Here is a 14290-nt window from a genome sequence, read left to right on the forward strand (position 1 = left end):
CGCCATAATGCTGGTGGCCATTAATCAAATACACCAATCAAATAAATAAATAAAAATAAATAACTAAATTTTTGTTTTATGGGCAGACTGAATCTTTTCCCAGTCTTGGAGGAAGGTATAAAAATAAAAATTCAGCTAAAACATCTTTTAATTTGTGAAAAATGTGGATTTTTGCTGCAACTGTTCCTTTTCCAGTTTATGTGAGGAGAAAGCCTTGAAAAACATGAAAACATTATGATCAAAGCAATAAGAGGTGGATTTTCAATTTTATTTTTATTACATTTTTGAATTCTTCGGTGTTTGCTCACCCATAAGACATAGAATAAAATTGGTGTCACCTAATGAGAGAATAAAAATAACCATTTCTATGCTTACACAGATACAGCAGAAGAGATTAAGTACGATCTCTGCATCTGGGAAAATATACATGTACCATTCAGTTACACAGATCAGCCCTTCCAACTTGCGGACTTACCTTCAGCTAAGAGCTTGTGGATGAGGTAATTGCGGGACTGGGGGGTGGGGTAGATGACAGAGAGCCCCGCTCTCATCACCTGACACGTCTCCATCTGTACTGCACTCACTCGGGACACGCGCGTTTCTTTAGGGGGAATAGTTGTGAGCAACTTCCACATCAGAGCACTACACAAGAGAACAGATACACATATAGCTTCCACATCAGAGCACTACACAAGAGAACAGATACACATATAGCTTCCACATCAGAGCACTACACAAGAGAACAGATACACATAAAGCTTCCACATCAGAGCACTACACAACAGAACAGATACACACAGCTTCCACATCAGAGCACTACACAACAGAACAGATATACATATAGCTTCCACATCAGAGCAGATACACACATAGCTTCCACGTTAGAGCACTACACAACAGATACACATATAGCTTCCACAAATCTATGACCATTCGATTGAAGGATTCAATAATAAGGCGTCAATAACTGTTTTGAGAAATTTTTTGTTGTCTACATCAAGTCATAATCAGTATTAATTCAAAAACAGTAATAAATAAAAATACTACCTTACCTTGACCTTTTGATAAGTTGGATTTCTTTGTCTTTTTCTTTCTTAAATATACTCATCTTGAAAATTAACTGAAACATCAACAAAACATGATATTGAATACATATCTTTAATATGCCAAAATTAAAGAAAAAAAATAAAACAAAAAAACCATACAACACATTCAAAACTCCTTGGCCAGATAGAAGCAGTGACAAGACAATTGTGTGTGTTGTTCAACAGATAGCAGAAATGACCAGATGCACGGGCAGACAGATGAATGAAAAATTGGTCATGGAACAGTGAAATTAACTAAGACTCATCCACATGCATAGGTCAACATGTTATGTATGTTTAGTTAACTACTGGTACAAATCTCAAGAGATATCTATTTTACAAACATTTCCAAAAATTGAACCTTAACGGCAGCAATAGTCTTCAAATAGGTCAAGTTTGCTGAAAATCTTTCAAATTTTAATGAATTTTGCACTCGGTACAAGTACATGTGCGTCTCTAATTTGAATGATTTTTAAACAAATACAGATGAAGCTAATATGTAGTGAAACCAAGACTTCTAATAATGCAAAATATTTGTATCTTAACATACGACTAAATTCACAACAATCTCTACAGGTTTTGTGGCAGTGGGACCCAAAGTTCCCTCCCTTGACCAACCTGCAGAACAACTAGGGCGCAGATGGTGATCCTCTCATCTCCATCCAAAATGGCTTTCTCCAGGATGTCACACACACGCTCCAGGTACTGCAGATCCACGGGGTGCTGCTGTAGTATGTAGCTGCCCAGGGGCGTGTGCAACAGGTCATTGTTCAGCTGGTGTTGACACATACTGCCCACGTGCTGCAACAGGCCCTTCACAACCTCTCCTATCCCAACACGGCTGTCTGCTCAAAAAAGATCACGCACACAACTTCAGTCCATGACACCTACTGTCTACAGTTCATGCTGTAACAAGCCCTCCACGTTCACTCTGATCTTTCGTAACTGCTTTCAATGGAAGCGATCATCAAATATTGGGGCAAAGATGGATGTGTTCAGGGTAAGGGCTTAACGTATCTTGCAATTTATTGTCTTTTTAAAAAAAATCACTTCATGTAGAGGGATGGGTGGGTGGGGGATCCTGGTGACCTTGATACTAACACTGAGGGGTTTGGGTTTGTGCACGTCACAGGGAATGCCCAGTTTACAGTAGATATGGTGGTACAGTCTGGTGACCTACTGGTGACCTTGATACTAACATTGAGGGGTTTGGGTTTGTGCATGTCACAGGGAATGCCCAGTTTACAGTAGATATGGTGGTGCAGTCTGGTGACCTACTGGTGACCTTGATACTAACATTGAGGGTTTGGGTTTGTGCATGTCACAGGGAATGTCCAGTTTACAGTAGATATGGTGGTGCAATCTGGTGACCTACTGGTGACCTTGATACTAACATTGAGGGGTTTGGGTTTGTGCACGTCACAGGGAATGCCCAGTTTACAGAAGATATGGTGGTGCAATCTGGTGACCTACTGGTGACCTTGACACTAATACTGTGGGGGTTTGGGTTTCTGCATGTCACAGGAAATGCCCAGTTTACAATAGATGTGGTGGGTCACCTGGTGAACTACTAGTTACCTTGATACTAACATTGTGGGAGTTTGGGTTTCTGCATGTCACAGGGAATTCCTAGTTTACAGTAGATATGGTAGTGAGGTCTGGTGAACTACTAGTTACCTTGATACTAACTGTGGGGGTTTGGGTTTCTGCATGTCACAGGGAATGCCCAGTTTACAGCAGATATGGTGGGGCACCTGGTGACCTTGACACTAACACCGTGGGGAGTGTGAGTTTCTGCTTATCAAAGGAAATGCCCAGTTTACAACAGATACGATGTGTCACCTGGTGACCTTGATACTAACATTGTGGGTGGTTTGGGTTTCTACTTGTCACAGGGAATGCCCAGTTTACAGCAGATATGGTGTGGCGCCTAGTGACCTATTAGTGACCTTGACACTAACACTGTGGGGGGTTTGGGTTTTGGCTTGTCACAGGAAATGCCCAGTTTACGGCAGATACGGTGGGTCACCTGGTGACCTACTGATGACCTTGATACTCACCTTGTGGGGGTTTGGATTTGTGCATCTCACAGTGAATGCCCAAATGATGGTAGATATGGTAGGTTGCCTGGTGACGTACTGGTGACCTTGATACTAACATTGTGAGGATTGGGTTTCTGCTTGTCACAGGGAATGCCCAGTTTACGATAGATATGGTAGGTTGCCTGGTGAACTACTAGTTACCTTGATACTAACATTGTGGGGGTTTGGGTTTCTGCTTGTCACAGGGAATGCCCAGTTTACAGCAGATATGGTGGGGAGTCTGGTAACCTACTGGTGACCTTGATACAAACCTTGTGGGGGTTTGGGTTTGTGCTTGTCACAAGGTATGCCCAGTTTACGATAGATATGATGGGGTGCCTGGTGACCTACTGGTGACCTTGATACTAACCTTGTGGGGGTTTGGGTTTGTGCTTGTCACAAGGTATGCCCAGTTTACGATAGATATGTTGGGGTGCCTGGTGACCTACTGGTGACCTTGATACTAACCTTGTGGGGGTTTGGGTTTGTGCTTGTCACAAGGTATGCCCAGTTTACAGTAGATATGATGGGGTGCCTGTGACCTACTGGTGACCTCGATACTAACCTTGTGGAGGTTTGGGTTTGTGCTTGTCACAAGGTATGCCCAGTTTACAGTAGATATGATAGGGTGCCTGGTGACCTTGATACTGACCTTGTGGGGGTTTGGGTTTGTGCTTGTCACAAGGTATGCCCAGTTTACGATAGATATGATGGGGTGCCTGGTGACCTGGGTTGTAAAATCTGTCCACCCAGTCACTGCTGCATGACCAGATCAGGTTATTGATCACATCAAAACACACACCTGCAAACAAAGATTTCATCTCCAAAATGAAATTAAAAAGGTGTGTAAATTGTACTGAAAACTGCTCTTATTCTGTGTTGACTGATAAATTTATACTTTTTGTGAACCTGTGAAACTGGCAAATCCATCCAATATAATTTTGTGTCTAAAATCAAATTAAAAGTGTGCAGAAATTGCACTAAAAGTCGCTTTTTGACATATAAGGAGGTTGAGGAATTAGGGTACATGTGCAAATTTGAGTTCGAGCTGAGTACAGGTGCAAATTTGAGTTCGAGCTGAGTACAGATGCAAATTTGAGTTCGAGCTGAGTATAGGTGCAAGTCTGAGTTTGAACTGAGTACAGGTGCAAGTATTAGTTTCATCCTCTCAGGCACTGAGTGCATCATAGCGTACATTAAGAACAGGCACATTCATCTTTATCATGCTTGGAAAAATCATTAAAAACATTATAAATACTCAAATCAGATATTGCTATTTGGGATTTATACCCTTTGTACATGAACATGTATACAGTTTCTAGTTCTGAAAATAAAGACAAGCTGGTCATGACCAAGGAGCCTCTCAGACAAGCTGGTCATGACCCAGGAGCCTCTCAGGCAAGTTGGTCATGACCCAGGAGCCTCTCAGACAAGGTGGTCATTACCCAGGAGCCTCTCAGACAAGCTAGTCATGACCCAGGAGCCTCTCAGACAAGGTGGTCATTACCAAGGGGCCTCTCAGACAAGCTGGTCATGACCCAGGGGCTTCTCAGACAAGGTGGTCATGACCCAGGAGCCTCTCAGACAAGGTGGTCATGACCCAGGGGCCTCTCAGACAAGCTGGTCATGACCAAGGAGCCTCTCAGACAAGGTGGTCATGACCTAGGAGCCTCTCAGACAAGGTGGTCATGACCAAGGAGCCTCTCAGACAAGCTGGTCATGACCCAGGGGCCTCTCAGACAAGGTGGTCATGACCTAGGAGCCTCTCAGACAAGGTGGTCATTACCCAGGGGCCTCTCAGACAAGCTGGTCATGACCCAGGAGCCTCTCAGACAAGCTGGTCATGACCCAGGAGCCTCTCAGACAAGGTGGTCATGACCCAGGGGCCTCTCAGACAAGCTGGTCATGACCCAGGAGCCTCTCAGACAAGGTGGTCATTACCCAGGGGCCTCTCAGACAAGCTGGTCATAACCTAGGAGCCTCTCAGACAAGGTGGTCATGACCCAGGAGCCTCTCAGACAAGGTGGTCATGACCCAGGAGCCTCTCAGACAAGCTGGTCATGACCCAGGAGCCTCTCAGACAAGCTGGTCATGACCCAGGGGCCTCTCAGACAAGGTGGTCATGACCTAGGAGCCTCTCAGACAAGCTGGTCATGACCCAGGAGCCTCTCAGACAAGCTGGTCATGACGTAGGAGCCTCTCAGACAAGCTGGTCATGACGTAGGAGCCTCTCAGACAAGCTGGTCATGACCAAATGACAGTAACAATGTTACCAAGGCTACTTCCCAATGGCTACTTGGGTCATAGCTGGATTGCCCACTGTTTTCTAGTACTCTAATTCCTCACTCATTTCCCATAACCATTTCAGTGCAATTTATGCACATTTTTTAATTCGACTCTGGAGACAAAACTACATAGTTTGGATTAGCCAATGCCAAACCTTCAGAAAAAGGATAAGTTTATCAGTCTACAATACTGCCTTCAGAATATGGTTGAAAAAAACACTTTACAAACATGAAAAAATGTTGAAAAACTACAGCAATACATGAGATTACTACATAGCCAATTTGCTCACAAAACATCATCCATTACAAGGCAGGAATGAACAACAGCTGAGATTTGGGTTGGATTCATTTTGGCTGGAAAGGTTCTGTGCTACAAAAAATAGAGAGCTGATGCTTGTACCTACCTAGTCCCAGGACATTGCTACCCCGGGCCAGGGCACAGCTGGGGGCATCCACTAGGTCAGTACGGGAAATGAACTGACCATCATCCAGATTAAAACACAGGTTAGTCGCCAGAGCTGAAAGACATCACTCTTATCTCAGCAAGGTTAAAATAACCAACTCACAAAATTCATGACCTAAAAATGAAGCGAGTGCCAAAATATTGAGTTAAAATGAGTCTTTTTCGTTTTTTCGGAGTTACACTACTGCTGTATAACATTTAAAACAAAGATGCGCACAAAATTTTGTAGACACCAGATGATATTTGGAGGAATTATTGCATGCAAATGACAGATTGCCAAATGGACAAATCCTAATCTATATACTTCATAAATTGTTTTCCAAACAAAAAAAAATAAATACAGAAAACAGCAGGAGAAGCCTACATGTATATACTCACAAAAAATGTCTGTCAAAATTGATGGCACTTCAAATTGATCTTTCACTTAATCATTTCAAGCATACTGTATTCATAATAGTTTGTTGTTTACAATAAGTATTACATACAGTATCTATAGCTACAATGATGCGGTGATTATTAGCTGCGATGTATTATCTATCAAGACATTTCTTGCCCACCTGTGAACTATTATTGACTTACTTCTCAAACTGGATAAACTTCCTCCACTACCAAACAGTGACCTGGCAGCAGCACTATTGGCACTTCCTGGTACTGGAGTAATCACAACCACGGAGCTTCCATCACAGAATAGTGGGGTCTTCAGCAGGGTACGCAGGGGAATCCCAACTGAAGTACTGCCTGTAAAGATACAATATGTACATGTGCTATTTGAATGAAAAACAAAGTGCAGGGGAATCCCAACTGACGTACTGCCTGTAAAGATACAACATGTACATGTGCTATTTGAATGAAAAACAAAGAGCAGGGGAATCCCCTCGCCTGTACTGCCTGTACAGATACAACATGTACAGTGTGTACACATGCTATTTGAATGAAAAACAAAGAGCAGGGAAATCCCCTCTCATGTACTGCCTGTAAAGATACAACATGCACATGTGCTATTTGAATGAAAAACAAAGAGCAAGGGAATCCCCTCTCATGTACTGCCTGTAAAGATACATGTACATGTGCTATTTGAATGAAAAACAAAGAGCAAGGGAATCCCCTCTCATGTACTGCCTGTAAAGATACATGTACATGTGCTATTTGAATGAAAAACAAAGAGCAAGGGAATCCCCTCTCATGTACTGCCTGTAAAGATACAACATGTACATGTGCTATTTAAATGAAAAACAAAGAGCAAGGGAATCCCCTCTCATGTACTGCCTGTAAACATTCGACATGTACAGTGTGTACATGTGCTATTTGAATGAAAAACAAAGAGCAGGGGAATCCCCTCTCATGTACTGCCTGATATATTCTTTTCATTCACCCATGTTAAACCTGAATCATATCAAAAGTATGTGTAAGCAAAACTCTTTCAGTTGATCATGCTTTGAGTATTCAATGTAGTGGGTTTTGGGTTACTGCAGAACAACCCACCAAAACGTGAATAAAGACTTTCTAAACTTAAAAAGGGCATGCACTGCCAGGCTTCTGAGCAAGAATGATATAAACCCACCAGTATAAATGAGACAACAGCCTTAACCCACGATCTCCTATCACCACTGTACGCCAGTCACAAATGTACTCCCTTCTGTACACAAAAACATGATTTTCTTTTCCTTTTTGGAATGACCTAAAATTACCTGACCTCATCATCACTTTGAGATTTCCGCTAAATATACAAGATGCTAAACCTATTTGTCCGGACACTGGCTCAGATGTGTATTTTCGACACTGGATGATATACAGACATGTTGTATTTATTACAATAGAGGCCTGTATTCAGCTAACATGTTCACATACCATCGTCAGTTTTCTTGGTTGACACTGTCTCACTGCCCGTGATTGAGACAAGTGTCCCTGTAGCCGCTGAGCCTCTGTGAGGCCGCAGACGAGACAGAAGTGTCTCGTTTATTGTCTTTTGCGATGATTCGTCTTTTCGCTGCAGCTGTACACGATCCTTCAACGGTACGGCTTGGCCATTTGATACCTGTAGGAAGGGTCAAATTCACACTCTTCAGAACTACGTGTTGTATTTCTGTGAATAACATGTTACATGTGCTGAGTGAATATAATTTGTTCCTTTCACAGGAATTGCTTACATTAGTTTCACATTATATTAACAAAATCATATCACATGACTTGAATCACCTGATCATATTGCAAGCATAGTTTAACTTGAAACGACATGACATGACCTGAAACACATCACAGGACTGAAATCCCATCCCACAACTGGATTAAATCGTAGCGCTTAAATCACAACACACGACTAGAATTACATAACCGGACTTAAAACACTTCACAAGACTAGAATCACATCACACCACTTGAAACAGGATTTAAAATGACGGACATTTAATGATTCTTGGAGAAATACTTCCATCTGTAAAAAAATCTTCTTGCTTATGGTGTAACATGTGAATGTGAATGGGATGAAGGGTGCTAAGAGTAACTCACATCTAATTTGAATACATCCACAAATATTGCCTGTCCCTTGGCATTTTTATCACTGAGACTGCCCGTACACCATATCCAGTAGAAGTATGCCCCGTCACTACAAATGTTGACCGTTGTTACTGAAGAGCCAATCAGGTAGCTTTCAGGCTTCAGAATGGTTTTTACTGGCTGAAATTCAAATAACAAAGTCAAAAAGTTCTTCAAGTTCTTCATGCCCAACAATATGAATATGGTCCACAAAAGGTCACCTTACAACCGAAACAATTTTTTTTTGTCTTTTTCTTTCAACCCTTATATTTCACCTAAAGTCTGGCCCATAAAAATGTACTTTCAACAGTGCTTAGAGGCCTTAAAATGATATTTTTGATATCAGTTATGTTTTCTGATAAGAAAATAATCAAACTTCACGACAAAACTGTTCAGTGGCCCTATGTTAGAGGTGGATGAATCAATCAGAATAAACCAAAAGCATCCCAGTTGCATACCACCAAGCATCTGCCTACGTTGACAATGTCAAATGGTACGTGCAGTGGACTACCTGTAGTCAGATACACCTGGCTGCTCAGCACATCCAGAGAACAATGCCTTAATCAGGCTTCATACACTTTAAAGATTTTAAATTTTCTTAAATACGACTTTTTCAAGCCTTTTCCAGGCCCAAAATTTACATTCTCCAGGAATAAATATCTTACCCTTATTCAAGCTTGAGGCAAAGTGAAATGATTTTAATTAGCTGACCTTTGTTCCCTTTACATACATGTGTATTTGCAATTTCTTAGTCATCAGTGTCCTATACATTCTAGCTCAGGTTGGCTCTGTAGTCTCAATTGCAAACTTTTTCCAGACTTAAGTTTATTTTATTTATTTATTTGATTGGTGTTTCACGCCATACTCAATAATATTTCACTTATACGACGGCAGCCAGCATTGTGGTGTGAGGAAACCGGGCAGAGCCCGGGGGAAACCCACCACCATCCGCAGGTTGGTGGCAGACCTCAGACTTAAGTACAAAGTTCCCAAAAGATTCTCTTCAATTACAGGCTTTTCTTGATTTTCAATGCCCCATATGAATCTTGTTAACTGAACAGATGCCGGTGCATTATACAGGTGAAATGGTAGAGGAATGCCTCAAGTCTGCTAGAGGTGTGCTAGTGGTGTGCTCATGGTGAGCTAGCTAGGGGAATGCCAGGGAGATCCCCTTTGGCCTGCCTGGTAATGAGGAATTTAACAATAGTGGGTAAAATGCTTGCCTGTAGAGTATAACAATTGAGAACTTGTATTAAGTTTTGCATGTCTCCCTCATGGTCAAATGAAGCGGGCCGAAAAAGTAAGCGGCCATTTCCCCACGCCACCCAGCCAGGGCCGATCTCTGGGTTCCTGCAGTACACAAACCCCCTGAAAACCACAACATAAAACATTAGAGTGCGCTTTTCCCACATTACAACTAAGATAATGTTACTGGTAACATATGGCTGCGGGAGAATGCAAAACTAGAACAGGAACTGAAGAAACACTGATATACATAAAGTCATGTAATATTTCTTTGTGACTCGCAAACAATTATCGTACCCTAAAGCCTCAACAAATTCGACCTCGCACATACTGCAATTCTTCAACCTTCTCACATGATTGCAAGGTGTTTATTCAAGCTTATTCTCACATGTCTACTGTTACAATTACACTTTTTGTGAAGCCTTGAAATTAGCCAACCCCACCAATAAATGTGGTTTTGTCTCCAAAATCAAAATAAAAAGGTGCTTAAATTGCACTGAAAGCATCTCTTTCATTCGTGAAAAAGTTGAGGAATTAGGGTAGTGCATGCTTTGGCATATTAGAGGAATGTTAACTAGCCTGGACAGGTTACTTTAGAATTAATTTACACATTTCACTCTTCAAAATAAAACTGCATCAAACTTCAGACTGAACTGTTAATGATCAAGTTTATAAATATTAAGTACCTTAATGTACCATGTAAGCCTGTCCCCATTTTGGCCAATCCCTTCCCTGCTGAATTTGTCGTGTATAAAAATACCCCATCACAGGTCAGGCTTCTTCCATAGTCTCCATCCACTGTAGAGTGACAGAGTGCACATCAAACATGCAAAGACAATCTTAACAAACCTTTTGAGGGGAAGCTCTATAAATTCACATGGGTTAACATCTTATGAGGTAATGTCAGACGTTCATTATGTGTGGATGAAATGTGACTCAGAAAGAAAACACAAGAAAATAATAAAACTATTGCTACATGTACTTTTGTTAATGAAAAGTAGAACCAAAACTATTAACTTCATAGCTCAATACATAAATTTTAAACTAAAATTCTTATGAGGTCATGGGATATGCTGTGTAATATCAACAGAAAACGCAATATTCCATCACTTGTATCTTATGCACATGCCGTTAAAATTCCGCACTAGATTCATGAAGCCAGTGGAAACAGTTACATTTTTGGATTACAGAAATAACTAGGCCCTTTTTGGGTTAAAACTGATACTGTAAGTCTTCAACCTTTCTGCATATTCTGTAGGCATCACTCATTACAAACTCACAATGTTATCCTTCTGTGAGGCCCTGAAATTGGCCAATCCACCCACTGTAGTTTTGTCTTCAACACCAAATTAAAAATGAGCATAAATTGCACTTAAAATTGTTTATTAATATGCAAAAAGGTTGAGGAATTAGCTTAACATGTCAGTGCTTCCCATTTTCTCAGTGTTTACGTTTCAGGTTACTCTGAACTGCGATATCTTAAGTATTAAATACATGGATAGTAGTTTTTCCCCATGGAATTTGCGATATAGAGATATCCCCAAGTAAAATGTGTAAATGTGTATCATGGAAATATACAGGTACAAAATATTATTAAGCTATATTTACTTGCATTAAATCACATAAGAAATCATCAAAGCATTTGTATACAAAGGTCTATTGGTTTCCACCTTCACTCACAAAATGACCACCATGGTATAAGTGAAAAAATATGATACAAATCAAATACATCAACCACAATACATGTATATCTACCTTTATCTTTGTCTGCTGGGGCATTGCTGGTTGTAGCTGCAGAGGATGGGGCCTCTTTCTCCGCCCCGGTCAACGTGTCCTCAAAGCCCCAGCACACAACGTGTTTACTGCCCAGTAGCCCTGTAGGCTGACCTTGACCGCCTTCCATCTCCAGAAGCTTGTGCAGAATGTCACCCACAGGGATACTTTTGATGTCTGTCAGTTTTTGTAATAAATGTACGGCATGAATGAACATCTTCAAGTGACCTCTGCAAAATGTAAAATCATTAAATGTACAGTCAGCCATGCTGTAGCAAAAGTTTGAAAAATATGCACACACACACAAACGTATAAGTTTCTGAGAGATGATCCAGTCCTTTTTTCACTGTCAAAGGGTTTTCAAGCATATCTAGATACTACCAGAACTGACAGAATGATACAAGAGTTGAGACCACTTTACTGAAGGTTAGAGAATTTTTCCTCTGTTACATGTACATTTAGTTTTTTTTTGTACATTCAACGATAAACAAATAGGAATATATTGAATTGGACAGTGCAATAATAAATGCTATTCTGGCCAATCTTTCTCCAGGTTTTGCACTTATGAGATTTCATTATAACACTTTCTCATCGTTTCCCTGGCTATCTTCCATCTTACCTGTGTTGATCAAACAGACTGAGATGTATACTCGATAAACTTATGTCCCATGACAAAGGTTTATGAGCTAGGTCTAAGCAGCTTCGTAAGTACGCCGTTTCATCCTACAGTTGATCAGTCAAATTTTGGGATATCTATCTTTCAACATAGGTCCTGAATGCAAGACGACACGAAAAACTGTGCTCATAAACGCAAGTGTTGTAAGAGGGCGATACAGAAACAGCTGGTGATAGAATGTCAGGTTTGTTGTTTGGAATATTATAATTAAAAAAAATAAACAATATCTTGTTTGGTTCATATACACCGTTTACAACTGCAAAGTTAAGCTGGTTTAAATCTGGAAGTGGCTTTGAGCCAGTTTGACGTCGCTAAGCAGTGCCATTTAATCCGGTTTATTTGCCCCTGCTAGTGACCTGGCTGTAAGCCAGTTTCAGGTCTTGAGCTGTTTTATCTGTGTTGTGTGAGGGGTAACTGGAATAAATGCCTGGATACCTGGAGGTCAGGATTTATTTATTTATTTGATTCGTGTTTCACGCTGTACTCAAGACTATTTCACTTATACAATGGCAGCCAGCATTGTGGTGGGAGGAAACCGGGTAGAGCAGATTGCAAGCAGATCTTCCCACGTACGGCCGGAGAGGAAGCCAAACATGAGCTGGCAACTGCATTGGTGAGAGGCTCCTGTGTCATTGCGCCCTGCTGGCGTACTAACCCCCTCGGCCACAGAGACCCCAACAGAGGCCAATACGATATCATAATTACTAAACTTAATTAAATGTGACTGTGTAAACTGAACTGGCTTTAAAATTGGCTTGGCCACATGGTCATGTGAACGCATGCATTTTCACAACTGGCTTCGATTTAAACTGGTTCAGATTTGATCCGCTTTAAATTTTGGCCGTGTATATGGGTGTAATATTTTGACTGTTGACTTTTGTGGGATGTCACAGCTGCTGTGAATGTTTGAATTCAATTTTTGCTTTGCCATGTTTACCAGCATACAGCAGTACCTGTAAAACTGAATATTTACACAAGAAAAGTGTTAACATGGTTAATGGAGAAGAAAAACATATGAAGACAGTGTCATAAGTGGGATCAAGGGAAACTACATTGAAATCATACATGTGCTGATTTTTTAACACATTTTTTTTTTTGTTGCCGCCCAAAGTGCAGTTAAAAGCTTAGGTTGTAAGGTGGGCTTTATGGCTCAATATTTTGTTATAATATCTGGTATAAAGTAGAAATTTTGATGCTGCACATACATCTTCCAAAAAAACAAAAACTGTTTAAAGTTATATTGAAAGAAACTCATGCATACAGGTAGATTTGAAAATAGACAACTATCACAGCTGTTAACAAAGTGTCTGATCGAAAATTATATGATACAAGTAATTCAAAGCCATTTACACCGTCACATGAATGGACTGATCTACATGTACTTGTGCTAGTGGTATGTAAACTTCCTTATCACCCATTTTGCATAGGAGACAGTGTTCCATTTTGTCCTAATATTACTATTTTTCACTTCCCTATAAAGTGAGCCAAATGCCATAAATCCATGAACATTTTCTTCCTTCTATGATCTACAGGCTTATGTTGTTCCTACCGTGAACTGGTAGTTTCCGTTCATATTACTTTACTATCTGCTTTAATTAATTTAATACTTCAATGTAAATTAATGCTTTATTATCTGACATATACTATCAACAGCTGCCTAGAAAGTCACAATTTCCCTTTTCTTTTGCTTTCACGACACTACACATATAATACAGCCATCAGCTCTTCTTTATCTGGTCACATACATGTAATTTTGGCTAAAACCCTCTTTCTGACAGAGGCACACAAAGGCCTTAAAATGATGGTTTTAACGTCAACACTTCTGGTTTATCCGGTAAAAAAATTATTAAATCATAATCAAGCATAATGTGTCACTTAAGGAGAGCTAAACTCTGGGTGAATCACTGTACAGGCATGTCCAATATTTGATTAAAACTGCGACTCAACAAAAAGAATTGACAACATGAACTCAACATCAAATAAGTCTCATAATATTTTGGGCCTTTAGCTGAATTTGGGCGCACTGCCACATGTCAGGTGTAAGGACTTACCAATCACCCTAACTACATTATCACATGTATCTCACTGGGAAGGGCAAAAACAGTGAATGATAACCCCCATGTGGGGCCTTCCTATTTACAGATGCTGTG

The 14290-nt window shown here is 40.6% G+C and overlaps 1 protein-coding gene across 1 annotated transcript in view; it reads right to left on the bottom strand.

The window, feature by feature from the left end:
- LOC135476867 (probable E3 ubiquitin-protein ligase HECTD4) overlaps positions 1-14290 on the bottom strand; it is a 68785-nt gene that overhangs the window by 53015 nt on the left and 1480 nt on the right. The window contains 12 exon segments of the mRNA XM_064757011.1: positions 476-642; positions 1053-1120; positions 1704-1930; positions 3819-3968; positions 5856-5969; positions 6494-6652; positions 7654-7668; positions 7763-7949; positions 8420-8587; positions 9670-9814; positions 10378-10489; positions 11447-11692. Of these exon segments, the coding sequence (XP_064613081.1) occupies positions 476-642; positions 1053-1120; positions 1704-1930; positions 3819-3968; positions 5856-5969; positions 6494-6652; positions 7654-7668; positions 7763-7949; positions 8420-8587; positions 9670-9814; positions 10378-10489; positions 11447-11692 (1758 nt within the window).

Source organism: Liolophura sinensis, chromosome 10, assembly GCF_032854445.1.
Source record: "Liolophura sinensis isolate JHLJ2023 chromosome 10, CUHK_Ljap_v2, whole genome shotgun sequence".
Classification (NCBI taxonomy): Eukaryota; Metazoa; Mollusca; class Polyplacophora; order Chitonida; family Chitonidae; genus Liolophura; species Liolophura sinensis.